General features: G+C 41.0%; 1 protein-coding gene across 1 annotated transcript; it reads left to right on the top strand.

Annotated features, from left to right (window-relative positions):
* Nucleotides 1-656: 656 nt before the first annotated feature.
* Nucleotides 657-23,183, top strand: LOC125481452 (intermembrane lipid transfer protein VPS13A-like; the record flags this gene model as incomplete). The annotated part of the gene is made up of 4 exons (XM_048593013.1): nt 657-809; nt 10,550-10,808; nt 20,751-20,911; nt 23,039-23,183. Coding segments are annotated over 4 exons (718 nt in total), but the record flags the coding sequence as incomplete, so codon positions are not given.
* Nucleotides 23,184-24,674: the final 1,491 nt, after the last annotated feature.

Raw genomic sequence — 24,674 nt, 5'->3', positions numbered from 1 at the left:
TTGAGGGCTGTTAGCTTCTTTTTGGTTTAGAATTGTCAAGAATTGACTTCAGCTTAGAAATCACAAAGATTTGGAAGTTTGTGTAGCTTTTGAGAAAACCTGACTGTGGTCAGAAGTACAATATAATTTTCCTCCTAGAAGGACATATAGAATCCTTCAAACAATAAGTTAGCTTGATAGAAAGATTCATTTGAATAACCTCTCGACTAGCAGTATTTGGTTAGAAGTTTGCAGAATGTGCTGAGAAAGTCTCTAAACTTTCAGTTTTGCAACTATTCATATGGGAGAACTTAACAGTTCACTGCAAAATTGGTAAGAATCAGTGGAGTCAAACTCAAATGTTTGAGATAGAAGGTTACTTTCTCTGATTGTGAAACTGTAACATGATGGTGTCGGGGAGCAGCTTGTTTTGCTGTGTTTTAACATCTCTAAAACGGTGTTCTATATTCAGCTTGGTTTGTTTGTTTCTTTGTGTAATAAATTACTGTATTATATTTAAAGGAATCTGGAAACTGGGCAAGGCCATCGTTCACTGAAATTTAACTTTTAAAAACTATCTTCAAGTCCGATTCATTTTGGGTTCTGTTTGTCCAGTAATAACTTTAGCTGGCACTGTAACAATATTTTATTAATTTAGCTGAGTACTTCTTTTTCAGATAAAGAAGAAGGTTGTCAAATCAATGACAAAGACTGAAAAAGAAGAGGAAAATTCCCTTGCTTATAAAACAGTTATTCAGATCTCTTCAAAAGACCAACTTAACATTACACTGTCAAAGTGTGGTTTGACCATGCTTAATAATTTGGCAACGGTAAGAAATGCATTATTTTAAAAAAGTACTTTGTGCTTGATTAGTTGAACAGTGGTTTACTTTTTTATGATTGGAGCTTTATGCTTAGATAAAACTTAGAGCACACTTCTAATTTGACAATAATAAATACTAAGATAGTTCATTCTTCTCAGAATGTAGTTGAAGCACTAAAGTGCAAGTATAAAATTAATTTAATATTTACCTCTTTTAGTTAAGTCCATTGCACCCGCACAAATTCTGTCAACCCACTTTACATCAAATTGAAGGTGGCAGTCCTGGAATTTCTGATTTACTTGGAATGTATCCAAGTGCCTTGTTATAACTTGTTATAGCATTTTCCTATGACAGTTATTAAGCTAGCTGGCCTAGTAGTTTCCTTCTTTCTGCCTGCCTTTGCTTTTGAACAAATGAATTAAATATGCTGTCTTTCAATCTAATGGGACCATTCCTGATTAAGAGGGTTTTGGAATACTAAAACCAATGGATCAATTTTCTCACTAGTCACTTAAGATCTTAGGATGACATCTGTAAGACCAAGAAACTAAATAGAGGCGAAATACTGTGGATACTGGAAACTTCAAACCAACACAGAGAATGCTACAGATACTTAGCAGCTTCTGTGGAGAGAGAGAGAGTTAATATTTCCAGCCCAGTATGACTCTTCAGAATTCAAATTACTCTGAAGAAAATTTTATAGTGGACTTGAAATGTTAATGCTGTTTCTCTTTCTACAGACCTACTGGGCTTCTCAAGCAATCTCCATTTGATTGAGACCTGGGCCCTTATCTGCCCCCTGTTGCAATAATGTACTCAGTACCACTTCTCTGGTGACTTATTAATTTGTTGCTGCCTGTGAAGACTACCTGTCTTCACTCTTAGAAAATGCCTGTTCATTTCATCTGCTAGTTCCTTATTTTCCATTATTAAGTCTCCTGCCTGACTTTCTATAGGACTAGCGCACAATGCCTCTTCTTTAAATATTTATGTAAACTCTTACTGTTTTTATACTTCAGGTTAGCTTTATCTCATACCCTAATTTTTCCCTTTTTTTAATTATTTGGTTATTCCTTGTATAGAATGTAAAACACAGCAACTTCTGACCTGTCACCTGTCTTTGCAAAATTGTATGCCTTGTTTGATTGCATTTTTAACCTTTGCAGTTACCCAGGAATGGTGAGTGTGACCTTTGAATGTTTTGCTCTTCACTGGCATGGATGTATTATATGTATTCTGAAATATCATCAAAAATGACTAAGGATATAAGCCTTTCTGCCAATTCACTTCAGCCAGCTTTGCTTTCATACCCTCATAATTGTCCTCCCTTAAACTGAAAATAGTTTGAGGGACTTGCTTCCTCAAACTGTATAGAATTCAACCACATGATTGCTGCTACCTCCATATTGCCTGCATTTATGAGATCATTGAATAATCCTACTTAATTGTGGAATACCTGGTCTAGTATACCCTGCTCTCTGGTCAGCTCCTTGATTTGCTGTTCTAAGAAATTATCCTGAAAACATTCAATGAACTCCTCATCTAGACTCCTTTGCCCATCTCATTTTTCCAGTTGATATGTAGATTGGAATCTCCCCTGGGTATTGTTGTGCATTTCTGACCAGCTTGCCCCTTTGTTTCTTCCTTTTATGTTCCACCCTACAGGTTGCCATCATGGGTGCTGTACACCACTGTCACAGGAAACTTCTTGCCTTCATTATTTTTCATTTTGACCCAAACTGCTTTAATAAATCTTTGACTCCTGAACTAGATCGGCCCCCTCAATTGTACTGTTAAATAACAAGTCAACCTCTCCACCTTTTTCCTCGTTTCCAGTCATTCCTAAAAATGTTTCGTACTTCTGAAGATTCAAGTCCCAATCCATATCATTCTGCAGCCATACCTCTGTGTTGGCTGCTAGATTGTACTGTTCATCTCCGTACTCTCATTTCTTTTTTGTTTTGTTTTGAATGCTACGTGCGTTCACTGTCAAGTCCTTAGATGTATCTTTTAATTCTGTACATAAATTGTTGTATCTGTTGATTGTCTTTCAGATTCATACTCTGTCTAATTCTTCCTGTCATGGTTTATCATTTCCTGTGTTAATACCTTCATCTTTGACCTTGACTTTGCTCTTTAATATATTGCATTGTTGCAAATTTGAGTCATTGCCCCCACTATCTTGTTTCAAGAGGTTTGGAGACCACATCTGGAGTACTTTGATCACTTTTGGTTTCCTTATTTAAGGAAAATTAGTTCAGAGAAAGTTCGCTAGAATGATGCCTGGTATGGAGGAATTGTCTTATGAGCAAAGGCTAAATAAGTTATGATTCTAATTGTTGGAATTTAGAAGAATGAGAGATGACCTCATTGAAATATTTCAGATTCTTAAGTGGATCAACAGGTTAAATGCTGAAAAGATGCTTCCCCTTATGGGAGAGTCTAGGACCAGAAGGCATTATCTCAGGTTAAAGGGGTTCTTGTGGCACTGTAATTGTGCCTGGGTTCAAGTCCCACCTGCTCCAGAGGTGTGTAACAAAATCTCTGACTAGGTTGATTACAGCACCTGCAAGCTTCATGCCTTGAAAGGATCTCTAATTTAAGATTGATCTGAGGAACAATTTCTTATCTGTTTGGGAGTCTCGGAACCCCATGCTGTACAGAGCTGAGGGGCCAGAATCCCTGTGTATATTTAAGGCTGAGATAGACAGACTTCTGATTTAGTGGGGCAATTAAAGGTCACAGTGAAAATGCAAGAAAGTGGACATTAGGAATAGCAGATCAGCCGTGATCCTTTTGAGTGGCACGGAGCAGGCTTGAGGAACTGAACAGTCTACTCATGTTCCTATTTTTGTGGTTTTATTATTCAGGTTAAAAATCCTCTCGACTTCCCTCATTATGCAGTTCATAAGAGTACTGACCCCAGCCCTGTACTGATGCCATACCCTACAAACCAAAATGCACTTCTACCACACCAAAGTTTTGAGCTGCACATTCATTTCTCTGATCTGATTTCCCAGATGGAAATTTGCATGTGACTCCGGCAATAATACGGAGACTATGACCTTTTGAGGTTCTACTACTTTATTTTTCTCCAAGTGTGACATTGTCAGTTGTTGGTCACCAGCAGGAGGTTTCCTTTTGTTTGCCTAGAAGTCATGAAACGTCATGGGGCTGGATGATCTTGAGGAAGCCCAAACCTAACTCCACTTGACCGTAAGCTAATATGACATCAGCATGAATCTACCTTGCATCTACCCAGAAAGTACCACAAAAAGTGTGTTAATGCCTCATGATCAATTTGAACTAGTCTGGGGCAGCTCTATCAACTGATAGTGTTAATGAGGATGTCTTTATGGAATTAACTGGGCAAAGATTGTTTTTTGTTGTACTCTATACATTAGCTGGATTGTTACTATACAAGTCTGATTTATTTTACTTCAAGCTTGTAATAATTCCCTTACGTCTGATCATAACTTATTCTTAACCCAAACTCTTGCCAAGCTGAACCGAGGATATTTCATTATGGGCACCTCAGCAAACTTGTCAGCATTCTGATCTTGACCATTCCAAATATGGTGATGGGTTCTGTTTGCAAGACTCCAAACTAACCCAAATAAAAGTGTTTTATGGATAAAAGCTGTTAAATCATTGAATGATATTGTATTATATAAGAGAACTTTGTTTGGAATCTAATGTTTTGTGAATTGTTACTTGTAATGTCTGATTAATATGACTGTTGACAGAGAGAAATGAAGATATAGTGGCATCATGGAGTTACTCAGAATTTATAGCACAAAACTTGCAAATTCTTCAATTGTGTTTATCCTGCAGTAACTTTATAACTGGCAATTGACCATTTGACAAAGAAATTCTGCTATTTTCATGTTTTAATTTAAAACTAAAGAGTAAATAATATTACCTCAGTACTACAATAAAAACGTCAATAAGAGGCTAGTAAGGAAAAATATTTGGACTTTAAAGTTGCTGTGTTTCTTGAATATTCCCATCCTCCAACATTGGCTTGTATTTATTTGAAACAATGTCACAGAAAAGGACTTTAATGTCTTTGGAGAACCTTTGCAAATTTGCACAGTATGCAAAGGTGAGATTCATCCTCTATCATCGGTTTTTGCCTGTGTTAAATTCTTTGCTCTATGGTAAGTATTTCAGCCATTTTTAATTGTAGCATATGTAGATGAAGCCTTCAGGTTAACAACTTTAATACATAGGTCTTCAGAAAGACAGTAACCATATTGATATAAAGCTGACTGAGTGATAGGGGACAAGGTTGTGTTTTAGAATTAACCAATGCTGGAGAAACTCAGCAGGTCTGCCAGCATCTGTGGAGAGAAATAGCGTTAACATTTCAAGTCTAGTGTGACTTAGTTTGGACTGAAAAGAAGTATATGGTGGGGCCCTGGGATTTGGTACTAGGACCAGGGCTAGGGTTTCCTCAAGCCGTGTAAAACTTGGAAAAGGATGGAATTTGTAAATGACTTACCCAAGCAGAACAATGCTGAAAATTATTGAAACATCATTGAAACATCATGGAATTTTATCAAGATAGGAATGAGATCTTTCCACATTCCTGGACAAATCCAATATTGTTCCAACGTCCACTTCCATCTCTCAGTAATGGTTTACTTAATTTTTCACATTTGAGTCCAGAACTTTTGTTCTCTTGTCAGTTCTTGCCTGTTGCTGATCAACTGATTGTTTTGGAGAACAACAGGAGTCATCAGCTAAGTAGCTGACCGGTCAAAGCCAGTCTGGTGACCAGCTTGGCTGCTTTGGGCATGGCTAAAATAACAGCAGTAATTAGCTAACAAGAAACTGAATTGGGTCATTAAGGGTTTGGAGTAGATTTGTAGCTTGGGTTGTGGGTGTTGAGGTTGGCTTGCCGAGCTGGTTTCTTGTTTCGCAGACGTTTCGTTACCATGCTGGGTAACATCCTCAGTGTAGCCTCCGATGAAGCATCGGTGTGTTTTCCGTCTGGTTTTTAAAATCTGGGGTCTGTTGAGATAGATTGCCTCACTTCTGGTTTTCCTTCGTAGTGGAATGTATATGGGGTCGAGTTCAATGTGTTTATTAATAGCATGTTTCGTGGAGTGCCAGGCCTCTAGGAATGCTCGTGCCTGTCTCTGCCTAGCCTGTCCCAGGATCTTGGTGTTGTCCCAGTTGAAGTGGTGGTTCTCCTTGTCCATGCTACACTTGCCCCCTCACCCCCATCCCAGGCCCCAAGAAGACCTTCCACATCAAACAAATGTTCACCTGCACATCTGCTAATGTGGTATACTGTATTCGCTGTTCCCGTTGTGGCCTCCTCTACATCGGGGAAACCAAGCGGAGGCTTGGGGACCGCTTTGCGGAACACCTACGCTCGGTTTGCAACAAACAACTACACCTCCCAGTCGCAAACCATTTCAACTCCCCCTCCCGCTCCTTGAACGACATGTCCATCCTGGGCCTCCTGCATTGCCACAATGACACCCCCCAAAAGCTGCAGGAACAGCATCTCATATTTCGCTTTGATACCCTTGGGCTGCAGGGTTCCCATGTGGACGTCACAAGCTTCAAAATCTCCCCTCCCCCGACCGCATCCCAAAACCAGCCCTGCTCGTCCCCGCCTCCCCTAACCATTCCTCCCACCTCAAGCCCCACCCCCTCTCCTACCCACTAACTTCATCCTGCCTCGTTGATCTATCCGTCCTCCCTGGACCGACCTATCCCCTCCCTAACTCCCCACCTACACTGATCTTTACTGGCTCCAACCCCGCCTCTTTGACCTGTCTGTCTCCTCTCCACCTATCTTCTCCTATATCCATCTTCTATCCGCCTCCCCCTCTCTCCCTATTTATTTCAGAATCCCCTTCCCCTCCCCCATTTCTGAAGAAGGGTCCCGACCCGAAACGTCAGCTTTCCTGCTCCTCTGATGCTGCTTGGCCTGCTGTGTTCATCACCTAGGTGCTCTACACCTTGTTATCTCAGTATCTAAAATGATACTGCATGTATGTAGCAGAGACTCAGTTGCTTCAATTTTGCATGAGAATGACAGAAAATTTCTTCTTCAATTTGCACAAGGTATCAAGTTTTATTTTGTGAAAGATGCAGAGGTCCTGCACGCTTGTCTTAAAATAGGTGTTTTGATAATTTGCTCAATTTTCAGACAATACACAACTTGGAAGCATTGTGAACTGGTGGACGATAGTGATTTATTTCAAGAAAACATTGACACCATTGAATAGGTGATCATTTGGCAGATGATGTTTAATTTAGAGAAATGTGAAATGATGCATTATGGTAGAAAGAACAAGGGAAGGCAATACAAGCTAAACAATAAAATTCTGAAGGTGTAAAAGAATCTGGTGAATACGTATGTAAATCAGTGTAAGTGGCAGTACAAATTGAGGTCGTGGGGAAAAAGACCAAAGATTTTGAGATTTATGAATAGAGGCTTAGGCTACATAGGCAATAAAGTTATGACATTATTATTCTGCCAAGTTTGCAATATCAGCAATTGTGACTGTTCAATTTTAATAGTCTTTAATCAAGACCAGTATCTCTCTGGTATTCTCAAACTTTGTAACTGTTCTAATTCTTAAGCTTTTAGTGCACCTCTTTCTATGTCTTCCTTTTGCACTATTGCTACCAAATGTTCTAGTTTCTTTCTCCTAAGCATGGAGAATTGTAATTGTCTGTGATACTAATGTTCGCAAATTTCTTGTGTATCTGTTTTCCTCAAAATGTAATTATTAATTGCATATAGAATCCCTACAGTGTGGAAACAGGCCCTTTGGCCCAACAAGTCCACTCTGAGCCTCAAAGCATCCCACCCAGACCCACCGCGCTATAACCCACCTAATCTACACGTCCCTGAATACTATGGACAATTTAGCATGGCCAATCCACCTAGCATGCACATCTTTGGACTGTGGGAGGAAACAGCAGCACCCGGAGGAAACCCATGCAGACACGGGAGAATGTGCAAACTCCACACACAGCTGCCTGCTGCCTGAGAGTGGAATTGAACCCGGGTCCCTGGTGCTGTGAGGTAGCAATGCTAACCGCTGAACCACCGTACCGCCCAACTAATCTTCATTTTGTCTCAAATAGGGGCAGATAATGGCCCAGTAGTATTATCGCTGGACTGTTGATCCAGAGACGCAGATAAAGTTTGAGAACTCTGGTTCGAATCCCACCACAGCAGATGGTGTAATTTGAATTCAAAAAAACCTCTGAATTAAGAGTCTAATGATGACTGTGAATTCATTGATTGCTGGAAAAACCCATCTGGCTCACTAATTTCTTTTAGGGAAGGAAACTGCCACCCTTACCTGGTCTGGCCTACATGTGACTCCAGATCCACAGCAATGTGGTTGACTTTTAGCTGCCCTCTGGGCTGTTAGGGATGGGCTATAAATGCTGCCTAGCCAGTGACACCCTCCTTGCATGGAATTAATAAAGACAAAAAAACAAAAAAATTTGTCTTAAAATCACAGGCTGAATTTTACATTTCCCCGTTGGGGTGTGTTTTGGTGGGTAACATGTAATGCGCAGCACACCACCTTCCCACCCATCCCTGAGCTCACTGCTGTAATAAAGGGGTGAGGGTGGCTCGTGTCTAAATACATAACTAAGGGTCACTTGAGCTTTTAACAAGCTCAGTTCACCCTAATATTACAGGAAGGAATATTGAGAAAGGGTCACCGGACCCGAAAAATTAACTCTGACTTCTCATCGCAGTTGCTGCCAGACCTGCTGAGCTTTTCCAGCAACTTCTGTTTCTGTTTCTGATTTACAGCATCCACAGTTCTTTCAGTTTACACCCTAATATTACTCTGGCCACACAGTAACATGGTTGGAATGAATCGGTAGCCAGTTTTTTAAAGAAAGAACATTATTTTTGGGAGTGTTCTTTCACATCAAGTGTCCACCACCTCCCCACCCCAGCCTTTTTCTCCCCAGCATGGATTTTGAAGTCCACCCCATCATCCCCTTGCTCCCTACCCGAAAGTACTCAAACCCTGTCTGCCCAGTGCCTCTTACTTTGGGTCTGTGAACCATTGGGCCGACATCACCTACAACCAAGCTTATGATCGCTTTTGCCATTGGATGTTTATTAGGTTACCTAAGTAAGAAAATGATTTGCTGTGTTTTATTTCTTTTGACTCTACTGTTGTTTTACATCTTGTTATAATTCTTTTCCTTGATATTTATCATGCACTCTGTTTTGTTGCATAGTTTGCGGATTATTTGTAGATTTTTCTATGTATGTCATAATTATGGTGTCATTCATATGTCTTACATTGTCTATATCTGTGCACCTACTTAAATTCCTGGTAAATGTCTTAAAGTAATTTCACTGTAAAAATTAAAGAGTCTTGTCACACTCTACTTAATACCAGAATAAAGATATCACAAAATATAATTCCACCCATGAACTAACAGAAAAGGAATATAATGTAGCCAAAGAAAAATGTATAATTGGAACAATGTGAAGAAATTAAGTGCTAGAGGAGAATGGCATTTAAATGACATAGAACAAGGTTAAAGAAGTTTCCAACTTTGAAAGCTACTTTCACCAAAGTAGCTGCATCAAAGCAATGGCACAATAATACTGGAGAGAAAATGACATCCTCGGCAGATGGCCTGCGTACAGAAAACTATTCTCTGGTAAAAGAGGGAAAAATCTGCCCACTGCAAAGACGGCAGAACATCCATCAATCGGGAAGCAAAGAATTAATATGAGCTCTTAAGTTATATAAAAAAAGATAAAGATGAGAGAGGAGATAACACCACTCATGGAATGATATTGGAATTACAAGATTTTGGGTATAACATTATGTCAATGCAGGTGAGAGGTTTTATGGAACTTAAAGTTGGAAATGTGAATGAGGTTACTTATTTCGATGGAATCGGAAATTTTGATATGCCAATGGTGTGATGCAGGGCTAATGCCAGTGATTTTTTTTTTTGGCGTGTTCAGCCTCATGCTGTCCTGTGGTGAGTTTGTGCTTTCCATATCTTTGCATGTCATGAATACACATATCAGAACAGATTTATAAAATTATGTTCTACCTTCAAGGTAAAGACAGTGGAGTGCGAGCATCACTTGGTTGCCATCGCCCTCCTTAACCAGTGAACTGGGTTAAATACAGCCTCTCTCGATAAGAACCCACTGAGCCCACTAAATTTAAGTAGAGGCTTCATATCACTCTTCCAGTGGTGGCAAAGCATCTCCTGATTTTAAAAATCAAAAGAACTGCGGATGCTGTAAATCACAAACAAAAATTGAGATTGCTGGAAAGGCTTAGCGGGTCTGTCAGCATCTGTGAAGAGAAATCAGAGTTAACATTTTCGGTTTGGTGACCCTTCCTCAGAACTGATCAGTTAACCCTGATTTTCTCTTCTCAGATGATGCCAGACCTGCTGAGCTTTTCCAGCAATCTCTGTTTTTGTTCCCCTGATTCAAGTCCATTTCACAAGCCACAAGTCGACCTTAAGCACCAGGTGGAACCTTTTATAGTTGTATAATGTTTGATGCTTCAATTCTTTTGCCTTTGTGATATGATTGAGCTAATATGATCATAGAGCAAACACTGCAGTAAAAGTGCATGGACTATATTTGTTTCCATTATTCCTAAGCATGTGCAAAGGAATTCATGATAACTCGTATTTAATACATAAAAAAGAATTAGGACATGGACACGAGAATTATTAACAACTTGCATTTTACTTTTCAGGCATTTACTGAAGCTGCTGGCCAATCCAGTGATGTTTTTCAGAAAGACCAGGCACCTTTTAAAGTAACGAATTGCCTAGGACTTGATGCTTCAGTTTATCCCAGTGATTCATTTATCATCATTGGCAAACATCAAAAAATACCTTATGAACTTAGAAATGGAGAATTTCTCAACATGGATTACCAACAAACCAGTAATGAAAAGGAGCGGCTGTCAAACTTGACTAATGCAAGCAGCAAATTGTTTTACATTTTGTTGAGTAAGTGCATTCTTTTCCTATTTAAAAAAAAAACTAGTAAGAGATAAACCTTAGTGCATTATTTCTTCAATTGTCAAGTGACTATCTTTGTCGTCTGGTTGGCTTTAATTCAATATTATTGTCTTGAAACTGTTGAAACTATTTGCTATCCCTATAACCTGGATCATGCATTTAGTAATACCAACATTGCAGTTGAGAAAATATGCTACCTTGAAACAATGACTTTCACACTGCTGTGACTGGAATTAATTTTGTATCCTCCAATTTGTTTATCATGCAAATAGCTGCCTAATTATAAACAGACAAGTAATTATCTACTAAGTGGCATAATGGCTCAGTGGTAGCAACATTGCCTCACAGCGCCAGGGACGCAGGTTCAATTCCACCCTTGGGCGACTGTGTGAAGTTTTCACGTTCAGCCCATGTCTGCGTGGGTTTCCTCCCTTGGTCCAAAGATGTGCAGATTAAGTGGGTTGGTTATGCCACATTGCCCATAGTGTCCAGGGATGTGCCGGCTGGGTGGATTAGCCGTGGGAAATGCAGACTAGGGTGTTGGTCTGGGTGGAATGCTCTTTGGAGGGTCGGTGCGGACTCTATGGGCTGAATAGCCAGCTTTCACACTATAGGGATTCTGTGATTCCAAGTGATATAAAAGAATATATGATTGATCTGTGGAACGTGATCTAAACCTAATTTAGGGCACTAACAATAACTCATGTCAATTAATGTCTCCAAATATTTCATGAAAAATAAGAATAAAAAGAGGAAAACAGGTGGCAAATGATGGAGATTGAGATTTTTAAAGGTCTGATTTGAGAGAGTTAAGTAAATACCTTTTTGTCATGGGTTTCCAAAGAGCAAAGGGATATTAACTAAAAGGTCAGCCTCTAATGATGTAGCAAGTAATAATTAATAGTCTAAGCGTAAGGAAAAGGGATTGATGAGAAAAGCTATAATACATTAAAAGTTTCGATAGACATGCTGAATAAAATGGTTTGTATAATATCTGGCCTGTTTGTTTGAATTTTCTAAGTTATTGAATTCTGATCTAGTAACATGTAAGTTGGAAGACACTCGAGAAAAAGAATGAGAGAATTATTGGCAAAATCTCAGCTATGTTAGCTCCCAATCTTATTTTCAACTTGCAGTAAATCTATAAAATTACTATTAACCACGCCTGGGCATCTTGTCAGGAGAAAAACATTCTTCTGAAGATGAGCTTCAAGACTGGCATTTTGAATCCTCTTTCTTATGATACTAACTTCTGATATTACTGAAAATGAAATTGAGAAGTCAGCAGCTAGTCCATATGCTGGTTTGTGCATTGTTTCTCCATTTTGAGAGAGTTAAGTACACAGTCTTGTGAGATTTTCAGTGACATCACAGACGCTGACTTGTATAGGGAGTGCACTCTCTACAGTTGCAGTCTCGGAAAGGACAGTCTGGAAAAAGTGGACTTGGAGATATTTCCACTAGTAAGAGAGACTAGGCACTGAGGACCCCATGAAACTAAGAAGAGGAATTTCTTCAGTCGAGAGTGGTAAATCATTGCCACAAGGCAGTGGAGGCCAAGTCACTGAGTGTATCTAAGACAGAGGTAGACAAGTTCTTTATTAGTAAGGAATCAGAGATTACAGGGAGAAGACAGGAAGATAGGGTTGAGAAACATATCAGCCGTGATCAGATTGTAGAGCAGATTCGATGGGTTGAATTCCTGTACTGGCTGAGGTTAGCACAAAGGACTCTGCTAAACCTCTCCCTTCACCCGAGGTGTGGTGACCCTCAGGTTAAATCACCATCAGTCATTTCTCTAATAACAAAGCAACGCTGTGGTCTGGGAGACCCTATGGTGACTTTACCTTAATTTAACATCCCATATTAAAAAAGCCAGCACAGTGGCTCAGTGGTTAGCACTGCTGCATCACAGCGCCAGGGACCCGGGTTCAATTCCACCCTCAGGCGGCTGTCTGTGTGGAGTTTGCACATTCTCTCCTTGTCTGTGTGGGTTTCCTCCAGGTACTCTGGTTTCCTCCCACAGTCCAAAGATGTGCAGGTTAGGTGGATTGGCTAAGCGTAATTGCCCATAGTATTCAGGGGTCTGTAGATTAGGTGGGTTATAGGGGGATGGGTCTGGGTGGGATGCTCCAAGGGTCGGTGTGGACTTGTTGGGCCGAAGGGCCTGTTTCCACACTGTAGGGATTCTGAGTCTATGAATAGTCTAATTTTGCTCCTTTATCTTATGGTGTTTCATTTAAGGATTTAATCATTTGGTAGAAGCAATCCTTTGGATTCTGGCTATTGCGCTATTTAGTATTCAGGGCTGTTAAAGCCTTTCACTAGAATATCTTGGAATCACAAGGAAGGAGTTACTGCTGTATTGTGTTTTACGTAATTTATGTGAAAGTGACCAGACAAGCAGATGAAGACACTTCAGTTGTGAATTACATCAAATGACAGATCAATTCCATGATCTGTTACACCACTTAGAAAAAGAGTTATACTGGAAGCTGGCTTTGCTTCACAAATGCTGCCAGACTTGTGCTTGTGCTTTCTGTTTTTACTCCTTAGCTGTATCTGATTGATGTTCAAGAAGACTTTTAAAGTTCAGCTTTTTTTTTAAAGAGACAAAGAAACTAAAACCTTTTTAAAACCTTTTATAATAGTTTTAATTATTTAAGAAACTGACAAATATACATCATTTAGTGCATGTCCAGGATAGTTTTTGTAAAAGTTGCTTACAGTTTTTTGAAGTTGTGTTGTGCACAAGTTGGGCACAAACTGAAAAAAAAAGTTTAATTTCAGTGACAAAATCCATTTTCAGCTGTATTTTTAAATCAGTGCTGGTTACTCCTCTATTACAAAAAATGCTTGTACATTGGAAGACAGCCTAAAGGTGAAATTTGCACTCATTTGGAGCACAACTGACTTGCATCCAGGTTGGGGCCAAGCTTGTGCTTTCTACACAGGGTGAAGACACTCCTGAAACAAACACACGGAAGGCTGGAGAAACTGAGCAGGTCTGGCAGCATCTGTGGAGAGAAGTAAGAGGTAACATTTCAAGTTTGAGTTCTGAAAAAATGTCATACCAAACTTAAAATTAACTTTATTTTTCTCCACAGATACAACTAGACCTGTTGAGTTTCTCAAGCCTTCTGTGTTTGTTTCAGATTTCTAGCAGCCATGGTATTTGGTTTTTACTCGAGGGCACTTGTGTTTTGCAGAGGTTCGGGTGAGCTAACGGATTGATTTTCATTTTCTAGAACTCCATAAATTTGGGGAAAGTTCCATTCGTTGGGAGATGTCAAATATAATTCCTTCCTTTTAAAAAAGGAAGGAGATAGAAAGCAGGAAAGTATACCAGTTAGCTTAACATCTAATAGAGAAAATGTCACAGGTGGCAATTAAAGATGTTATAACAGGGCACTTAAAAGAATTCAGGTAGTCAAGCAATGCCATCATGGTTTTGTGAAGGGGAAGTTATGTTTGACCAATCTATTGGAGATCTAGTAGGTAAGACTTGATATGGATAAAGGAGAACCAGTAGTTTTACTGAACTTGGATTTTGAGAAGCATTTGATAAAGTGCCTCATCAAAGTTTATTGCAAAAATTAAAATGTCATATTATAGGATGTAACATTTTTGTATGGATAGAAGATTGGCTGGCTAACAGGAAACAGAACGTGGGCATGAGTGGGTCTTTTTCAGGTTAGCAAAATGTAACACCTGTGTCGCAGGGATCAGCTTTGGGAATTCAGCTGTTTACAATTTACATAAATGAATTTGAATGGATGAAAGGTATAGTTGGCAATTTGATGACGACACAAAAGATAGGTAGGAAAGTAAGTTGTGAAGAGGGCATAAAAAGGCTACAACAAGCAATGTACTGGTTAAGTAAATGGGTAAAGATCTGATAAATGGAGTATAATACAGAAAATGTGAATTTTTCCAATTTTGGCAGGAAGAATGAAAAAAAATTATCTAAATGCTGAGAGATTGCAGAAGGATCTGTTTCCTGCTGTATGAATCGCAAAAGGCTAACATGCAAGTACAGCAAGTAATTATGAAAGCAGATAGAAAGTTTCAATTTATTAAGATGAAAATCAAATGTAGAAGGAGGTTATGCTTCTGTTATGCAAGGCACCATTGAGATCACATTTGGTGCACTTTGCACAGAATTTGTCACCTTTTTTTTATTCACTCATGGGACATAGGCATTGCTGGCTGGCCAGCAATAATTGTTCATCCCTAGTTGCCCTTGAGAAGGTGGTACTGAGCTACCACCTTGAACTGCTGCAGTCCATCTGCTGTATGTTGACACACAGTGCCCTTAGGGAGAGAATTCCAGGATTTTGACCCAGTGACAGTGAAGTAACGGCGATATATTTCCAAGTCAGGATGGTGAGTGGCTTGGAGGGAGCTTGCAGGTGCTGGTGTCCCCATGTATCTTCTGTTCTCGGCTTCTTAGGTGGAAGGTGCTGTCAAAGGACTTTTGGTGAATTTCTGCAGTGTATCTTGTAGATAGTACACACTGCTGCTACTGAGTGTCAGTGGTAAAGGGAGTGGATGCTTATGCGTGTGATGCTAGTCAAGCAATCTGCTTTGTCCTGGATAATGTCAAGCTTCTCAAGTGTTGTTGGAGCTGCAGCCATCCAGGCAAATGGGGAGTATTCCATCAGGCTGCTGACTTCTGGCTTGTAGATGGTGGTCAGGCATTGGGAAGTCAGAATGTGAGTTTATCACCATAATATTCGTAAGTTCTGACCTGCTTTTGGAGTCATGATGTGTATATGGTGAGCCTAGTTGAGTTTCTGATCAGTGGTAACCCTCTTGATATTAATAGGGGGGATTTCAATTATGGTAACACCATTGAATGTCAAGGGGTGGTGGCTCGATTGTCTTTTATTGGGGTTAGTAATCACCTGGCATTTGTGTGCTGTGAATGTCACTTGCAACTTGTCAGCCCAAGCCTGGATATTCTCCAGGTCTTGTTGCATTGGAACATGGACTGCTTCAGTATCTGAGGAATTGCGAATGGTGCTGAACATTGGGCAATCATTGGCTAACATCCTCGCCTCTGACATTACGATGGAGGAATCTCATTTAATGAATCAGCTGGAAATGGTTGGGCTTAGGATACTGCCCTGAGGAACTCCTAAAGGGATGTCCTGGAGCTGAGACGACTAACCTCCAGCAGCCACGACCATCTTTCTTATGTGTCAGAAATGACTGCAACCCCTTGATAGCCATTGATTCCATTTTAACCAGGTCTCCCTGATGTCACACTCTGACGAATGCAACCTTGATGTCAAGGGCTGTCACTCTCAGTTCACCTCCAAGATTTAGCTGTTTTGTTCATGTTTGAACCAATGCTGTAGTGAGGTCAGGAGCTGAATGCCCCTGGCAGAACCCAAACTGGGCGTCACTGAGCAGGTTATTGCTGAGCAGGGTGCTGCTTAATAGCATTGTTGATGACAATCTTCCATCACTTTACCAATGATCAAGAGTAGACTGATGGGGCAGTTATTGGCCAGGTTGGATTTGTCCTGTTTTTTGTGTACAGGACATACTTGGGCAATTTTCCACATTGTTGTGTAGATACCAGTGTGGTAACTGTACTAGAACAGCTTGGAATGGGGAGTGGCAAATTCTGGAGCACAAATCTTTGGTACTATTGTCCAAATGTTATCAGGGCCTGTAGCCTTTGCAGTATCCAGTGTCTCCAACCGTTTCTTGATATTGCGTAGAGTGAATCGAATTGGCTGAAGACTGGTATCTGTAATGCTGGGGACCACTGGATGAGGCTGAGATGGATCATCCACTCAGCACTTCTGGCTGAATGTACACTGTGAAACATTAAGCTTTCCAGAGTCATAGAGCTTTACAGCATGGAAACCGACCCTTTGGCCCAATTCATCCATGCTGACCAGACATTGTAAATAAATCAAGTTCCATTTGCCTGCATTTGGTCCATTATCCCTCAAAACCCTTCCTATTCAAATAACCATCCAGATGCCTTTTAAATGTTGTAATTGTACCAGCCTCCTCCACTTCCTCTGGCAGATCATTCCATACACTCATCACCCTCTGCATGAAAAAGTTGCCCCTTGGGTCCGTTTTATATCTTTACCCTGTCACCTTAAACCTATGCCCTCTAGTTTTGGACTACCCCAGGGAAAAGACCTTGTCTATTTACCCTATCCATGCCTCTCATGATTTTATAAACCTCTGTAAGGTCCTCCCTCTGCAGAGAAGGTAGCCTCCGCCTATTCAGCTTCTCCCTATAGCTGAAACCCTCCAATCCTGGCAACATCCTTGTAAATCTTTTCTGAACGCTTTCAAGTTTAATGACATCTTTTCTATAGCAGGGAGACCAGAATTGCACGCAGTATTCCAATAGTGGCCTAACCAATCTCCTGTACTGCTGCAACATGACCTCCTAACTCCTGTACTCAATGCATTGATCAATAAATGCAAGCATACCCAACACTGCCTTCACTATCCTATCTACCTGCAACTCCACTTTCAAGAAATTATGAAACTGCACTCTAAGGTCTCTTTGTTCAGCAACACTCCCCAGGACCTTAATGTTAAGTGCATTAATCCTGGCCCGATTTTCCTTTCCAAATGTTGCACCTCTCATTTATCTAAATTAAACTCCATCTGCCACTCATTGGCCCATCTGATCAAGATCCTGTTGTACTCTGAGGTAACCTTTTTTGCTGTCCATAACACCTCCAATTTGCAACCTTACTAACCGTACCTTCTACGTTTCACATTCAAATCATTTACATACGTGACAAAAAGCAGTGCACCCAGCATTGATCCTTGAGGCACCTCGCTGGTCACAGGCCTCCAATCTGTAAAGCAACCCTCTACCACCACCTTCTGTCTTCAAGCCAGTTCTGTATTCCCGTGGCTAGTTATCCCTGTATCCCATGCAATATAATCTTGCTAACCCGTCTACCATGAGGAACCTTGTCAAACACCTTAGTGATATAGATCACGTCCACCTCTCTGTCCTCATCGGTCCTCTTTGTTACTTCTTCAAAAAACTCAATCAATTTAATGAGACACGATTTTCCATGAACTATCCCTAATCAGTCCTTGCCTTTCCAAGTACCCGTAAATCCTGTCCCTCAGGATTCCCTCCAACAACTTAGCCCGCCACTGATCTCGTGTTCCCAGTCTATAATTACCTGGCTTTTCCTTACCATGTTTCTGAAATAGTGGCATCATGTCAGTCAAGCTCCAGTCTTCTGGCACCTCACCTCATAGAATCCATATGGTGTGGAAACATGCTATTCGACCCAACAAGTCCACACCAGCTCTCCAAAGAGCGCCCCACCCAGACTAACACAATCCCCCTCTGCAGGTTATCCCTGTAACTCTGAATTTCCCATGGCTAATCCACCTGACCTACACATCCCTGGACACTATATGGGCAATTTAGCATGACCAGTCACCTAGCCTGCACATCTTTGGACCATGGGAGCAAACCGGAGCACTTGGAGGAAACCCATGCAGACATGGGAGAACGTGCAAACTGCACGCTTGCAGTTGCCCACGGCTGGAATTGAACCCAGGTCCCTAGCACTGTGAGGCAGCTGTGCTAACCACTGAGCCACTGTGCCACCTGTGGCTACCGATGACACACATATGTCAGCAAGGGACCAAGCCGTCACTTCCCTAACTTCCCGCCGAGTTCTAAGGTACACCTGATCAGGTCCCAGAGATTTATTCACCTTCGTGTTTTAAGACATCTAGCGCCTCCTCTTTTGCACTGATGTGCTGGGCTTTTCCATCATTGAGGATTGGGATGTTTGTGGAGCCTCCTCCTCCCATGAGTTGTTTAAGTGCCCACCACCATTCATGACTGGATATGCCGGGACTGCAGAGCTTAGATCTGATCCGTTGGTTGTTGGATCGCTTAGCTTTGTTTGTCACTTACTGCTTATGCTGTTTGGCATGCAAGTAGTCCTGTTTGGCTTCACCAGGTTGAAACCTCATTTTCAGGTATGCCTGGAGCTGCTCATGACATGCTGTCCTGCACTCTCCATTGAACTAGGGTTGACCCCCTAGCTTGATGGTAATGGTTGAATGGGGGATATGCTGGGCAATGAGGATACAGATTGTGCTGCAGTACAGTTCTGTTGTTGATGGCCCACACCGCCTCATGGATGCCCAGTTTTGAGTTGCTAGATCTGTATGAAGTCTGTCCCACTTAACATGGAGTTCATGCCGTTTGACACACGAGGTTATTCTCGTGAAGGCGGGACTTTAGCTCCACAAGGACTGTGTATTGGTCACTCTTACCAATACTGTTATGGGCAGATGAATCTGCAGCTGGCAGATTGTTAAGGAAAAGATCAAGTATGTTTTTCCCTCTTGATGGTTCCCTCACCACCTGCTGCAGACCCAGTCTAGCCGCCATGACCCTTAGCACCTGACCAGCTCGATCTGTGATACTGCTGCCTACCTACTATCAGTGGTGGACGTTGAAATCCCCCACCCAGAGTGCATTTTGTGCCCTTATCATCTTCATTGCTTTCTCTAAGTGTTGTCCACCATGGAGGAGTACTGATTCATCGGAGGAGTACTGATTCATCAGCTGAGCAAGGACGGTATGTGGTAATCAGCAGGAGGTTTCCTTGCCCATGTTTAACCTGTAGCCAGGAGATCTTGTGGGGTCCGGAGTCAATGTAGAGGGCCCCAGGGCAGTTTCCTCTCGACTGTATACCACTGTGCCACCACCTCTGCTGGGTCTGTCCTGCCAGTTGGACATGGCATATCCAGAGATGGTGATGGTGGTGTTTGGGACATTGTCTGAAAGGTATGATTATGAGTATGACTGTCAGGCTGTTGCTTGACCAGTCTGAGACAGCTCTCCCAATTTTGGCACTAGCCTTCAGATGTTAGTAAGAAGGACCTTAAAGGGTTGACAAGGCTGTTTCTGCCATTGTCTTTTCCAGTGCTGAGGTTAATGCCAGGCGATCCATCCGGTTTCGTTTCTTTCAGACTGAGTAGCAATTGGTATAACTGGCTTATTTTTTCAGAGGGCACTTGAGAGTCGGCCACATTGCTGTGGGTCTGGATGGCAGATTTCCTTCCCTGAAGGACATCAGTGAACCAGATGGGTTTTTCCGACAAAAGGCAATGATTTCATGGTCATCAGTAGATTCTTAATTCCTGATTTTTTTTTTTATTGAATTCAAATTCCACCATCTGCCGTGGCAAGAATTGAACCAGGGTGTCCAGAACCTTTGAGTTTCTGGATTAATAGTCTAGCGATAACACTAGGCCATTTCCTACATTAGGAAAGTTTAAGGCATATCTTGATGGGCACATGATCGGCATTTGAATAGAGGGATAGAAACCACGTATGAGCATTAAGTAGCAGGCCTAAGTAAGGATTAGGAATCAGCGCAGGCTTGGTGGGCTGATGAGCTGTTTTGTATTGCATTGCAATCTCCGTGTCGTCAGTTGATGGCCGAGTAAGAAGGCTGCCTGCTGCTAAGTTTTACTTAAGGCAGGGTTGCATTATTATTAAGTAATTTATGCTGTAAATAAAGTGTAACAGTGATGTCTGTCCTCTGCATTATTTAGTGTGTGTTTCCACACTGATTATGTGGACCTCTTGATCGACTGGAATGTTGGATAAATCGACATGTTCCTGGTCCCATAGGTGGTAGTCAATAATACGCTTGCTGTACTTTATTAAAAATAAGTTGCTTAAAAGATGACAAAAGTATATTTGGAAACTCGTGAATAAAGTATACTTACGTGTATATATTTGCAGTTTTATGTAGAAATTAACTGCTGAGAGGCAACTATAGTCAATTCTACTTTGTAATCTGGAGTGAATAAGAAATTAAATGTATTCGAGAGCAAATGAGAAATATGTATCATCAAAAATCCTTTCCTGTTAACTTTTATTACGTGTAGCTCCTGAAGGCCACACTCGTGCAGATAAAATTCCATTAACTAAGTTAGGTCGTCGACTGTACACTGTTATGCATGAAGAATCGACTGTTGAACGATCCTTTGTATGTCAGATTGATGCTGTACAAGGAAGAAAAAAAATAACAATCCGTTCTCCTGTTCAGGTAAGCTTTGTATTTCGTGTAGAATTTGGCTGCTATTTAAATATGTGAAAGCTTTTAATGCATGGTACTCCTTTTTAGTTGTGTTACTTCATACAACTATGTGTTTTGCAGAAAAGTATGAACATAAATTGGAGCAAAAAAGCCCAATTGGGTTGCACATAGTCAGGGGCTGAAATAGTCCCTGTATAAGATTCCCTGACATGGGCAACCATAACCTGTTCTGAGCTTTTCAAATTTGAAAGACAACGTCTGGCAAGGACTGTAATATTCAACCAGTGTGAATCCAAACTAACAGGGCATGCGCAGATCACCTGAGAAAACCTGGTGGCTTCAATTTGTACAACAGAGGTTGTCCATATTCTGCTTCACTGAAGAAAATTTAGTCGGTCAGGGCAATGATTATTTTTTACATATTATGTTTCATAGAATGAAACAAAAATTTATAGTGTTTTCCATGGAGGAATCTGAACAGCAATTGATTAAGCCCTGACCAATATTAGTTATTCAATGATCAACAAAAGCACATTATATGGCATCATCAGATTGTTCTTTGTGGGAGTTATAGTATAGAGGTATATAGCATGGAAACAGACCCTTCAGTCCAACTCGTCCAACCAACCAGATATCCTAAATAAATCTAGTCCCATTTGCCAGTATTTGGTCCATACCACTTCAAACCCTTCCTAGTCATTTACCCACACAAATGCCTTTTAAATGTTGTAATTGTACCAGCCTCCTCCACTTCTTTTGGCAGCTCATTCCATACTCGCATCACCCTCTGCGAGAAAAAGTTTCCCCTTGAGTCCCTGTTAAATCTTTCCTCTCTCACCTTAAATCTATGCCCTCTAGTTTTGGACTCCCCCAACCTGGGGAAAAGCCTTTGTCTATTTACTCCATCCGTGCCCCTCATGATTTTATAAACTTCTATAAGGTCACCCCTTAACCTCGAACACTCCAGGGAATATAGCCCCAGCCTATTCAGCCTCTCCCTATAGCTGAAACCCTTCAACCCTGGCAACATCCTTGTAAATCTTTTCTCATCCATTTTAAGTTTCACAACATCCTTCCTACAGCAAGGAGCCCAGAACTGCATGCAGTATTCCAATAGTGCCTAACCAATGTCCTGTACAGCTGCAACGTGACCTCCCAGCTCATATACTCCATGCACTGACGAAGCATGCCAATGCCTTCTTCACCATCCTATCTACCTGCAACTCCGCTTGCAATGAACTATGAAACTGCACTCCAAGGTCTCTTCGTTCAGCAACACCCTCCCAGGACCTTACCATTTGAGTGTATTTATCCTGCCCTGATTTGCCTTTCCAAAACGCAGCACCTCACATTTATCTAAATTAAACTCCTTCCACCTCTCGGCCCAGTGGCCCATCTGATCAAAATCCTGTTGTATTCTGAGGTAACCTTCTTCACTGTCCACTACATCTCCAATTTTGGTGTCATCTGCAAACTTATTAACCATACCTTCTATGTTCACATCCACATCATTTTATATATATGACAAAAAGCAGTAGAACCAGCACTGATCCTTGTGGCACACCACTGGTTGTGTGCATATTGCCCCATTTCCTACGTTACCACAGTGATTCCACCTCAAAAGTACCTCATTTACTGTTTCTTGCCTTGAGACAGCTGGTTATAGTAAAAGGCGATATTTAAAAGCAGTTTTTTAATCTTTCAGTTTGTCTTTTGGGTCTGCCTCCCTGGTCTCGCTTCGCCTGCCTGTTTGGTCTAGTTTGTCTTGTCTGTCCTCTCTGACCTATTCCCTTACAGGGTGGGGGGAAATTGGTACCAATGCCCTTGGTTGTTTGCCAGTCTACCAACATGTCTGATGTTTCTTATTATAGTGTTGATTATCTTAGAAACTTTATGCTACATCAGAAAAATTGAAGCTAGTAAGATTGACCTAATTTCATTTGAAGACAACTTTGGGAAAGGTGATACTTCAAGTAGTATTGTGTTGTATGAACACATCTTGAAGCAATATTGCACTGATGTATATACTACTGATATGAGGTGCCAATTAATGATGCAAATATGCAGTATGGATATAGTTGGAATCTATTGAATTTATAATGTTTTAATTGAATTCAACTTGCATTTACATTACAGATAAAGAACCATTTTTCAGTCCCTTTCAATGTATTGGAAGATTTGGAGTCTTATCTGAAGATACTTGGTACAATACAGCCAAATGAAGAGTTCAATGTTCCTCTGCTCTCTTATAGGTTAGATCTCTGTCTAAGCATTTTATTTTGTAAGGAACAATTTGTATGAAGTTAATAAGTATTCTTGTCTTACAGTATTCATGCAAGAGCCTGAGAGAGAATTAATTTCTTATCACTTATTTTATAACTGAATCAAACAGGTTTTACTTGTTTTTGTTTAGACAGGGGTGGTTTAATTAAAATGGCTTCACTCACAACTGTATAAGTGTGTGGGAGATCTGCTGTTGTGATATGCCACGCTTTTCTGGCTGGGTAGTCCTCCCATCCACTGCAGATGTCTGCAACAAAAACAGAAATTACTGGAGCTACTTAGCAGGTCTGCAGCATCTGTGGAGAGAAAGGAGAGCCAATGTATTGGGTCCAGTGACACTTCATCAAGTTAACATTTTGAGTTCAGTATGACTCCTCTTCAGACCTGGGAGAACAGAATAGAAAAGCCATACTAGAATTGAAACTCTGTATTTCTCTCCACAGATGTTGCCAGACCTGTCAATGTTCTCCAGTATTTATATGTTTGACTTTTCTTTAGCACATTCTACGTTAACATATCCTTGTACACCACTCGCTAAAAATAAGCATGTACGTGCAGCACGCAGTGAAGAAGAATTAGTGTGTTGGCTATCATAGTGAGAGAATGTGAGTACAGGAGCTAGGATGTCTTGCTACAATTGTGCAGGGTCTTGGTGAGATTGTACCTGTCCTATTATGTCCTATTAGCTTTGGCCTCCTTATCTGAGGAAGGATGTTCTAGCTATGTAGGGAGTACAACAAAGGCTTAGCAGACTGATTCCTGAGATGCTAGGACTGACACAAAAAGAGAATAGTGCTAACCATTGCACATACTCACTGAGCTTAAAAGAATGAGGGACGATCTCTCCGAAACCTATAACGTTCTAATGACTAGACACAATAAACATAAAGTATGTTCCTGATGACTGATTGGGGAGTCCAGAACCAGGTGTCACAGTCTAAGGGTACAGGATAGGCCATTTAGAACTGAGATGAAGAAAAATGTCTTCGCTAACAGAATGGTGAGCCTGTGGAATTCTGCACCACAGAATGCAATGAGGTCAAAAAATTGGATGCTTTCAAGGAGATAAATATGCTTAATCATAGATCACAGAATCCCGATAGTGTGAATGCAGGCCATTTAGCCCATCAAGTCCACACCAATCCTCTAAAGAGCATCCCACCCACCTACCCTATCCCTGTAACCCTGCATTTTCCATGGCTAATCCACCTAACCTACACATCTCTGGGCACTATGGACAATTTAGCAGGGCCAATCCATCTAATCTGTACATTTCTGAACTGAGAAGAAGCCTGAGCACCCAGCAGAAACACACTAAGACATTGGAAAAATGTGCAGTCTGCACACAGTACTTGCACAAGGGTGGAATTGAACCTGGATCCCTAATGCTGTGAGGCAGCAGTGCTAATCACTGACCCACCATGCTACCCCAACCTCTGAGCTAACTGTGCATCCCTCAGTTCTTGGGGCTAAAGTGATCAAAGCAGGA

This window comes from Rhincodon typus, unplaced genomic scaffold, assembly GCF_021869965.1.
Source record: "Rhincodon typus isolate 14 unplaced genomic scaffold, sRhiTyp1.1 hic_rhity00002210, whole genome shotgun sequence".
NCBI lineage: Eukaryota > Metazoa > Chordata > Chondrichthyes > Orectolobiformes > Rhincodontidae > Rhincodon > Rhincodon typus.
Note: the sequence above shows the minus strand (reverse complement) of the source record. Positions and strands in the feature narration are given on the sequence as shown.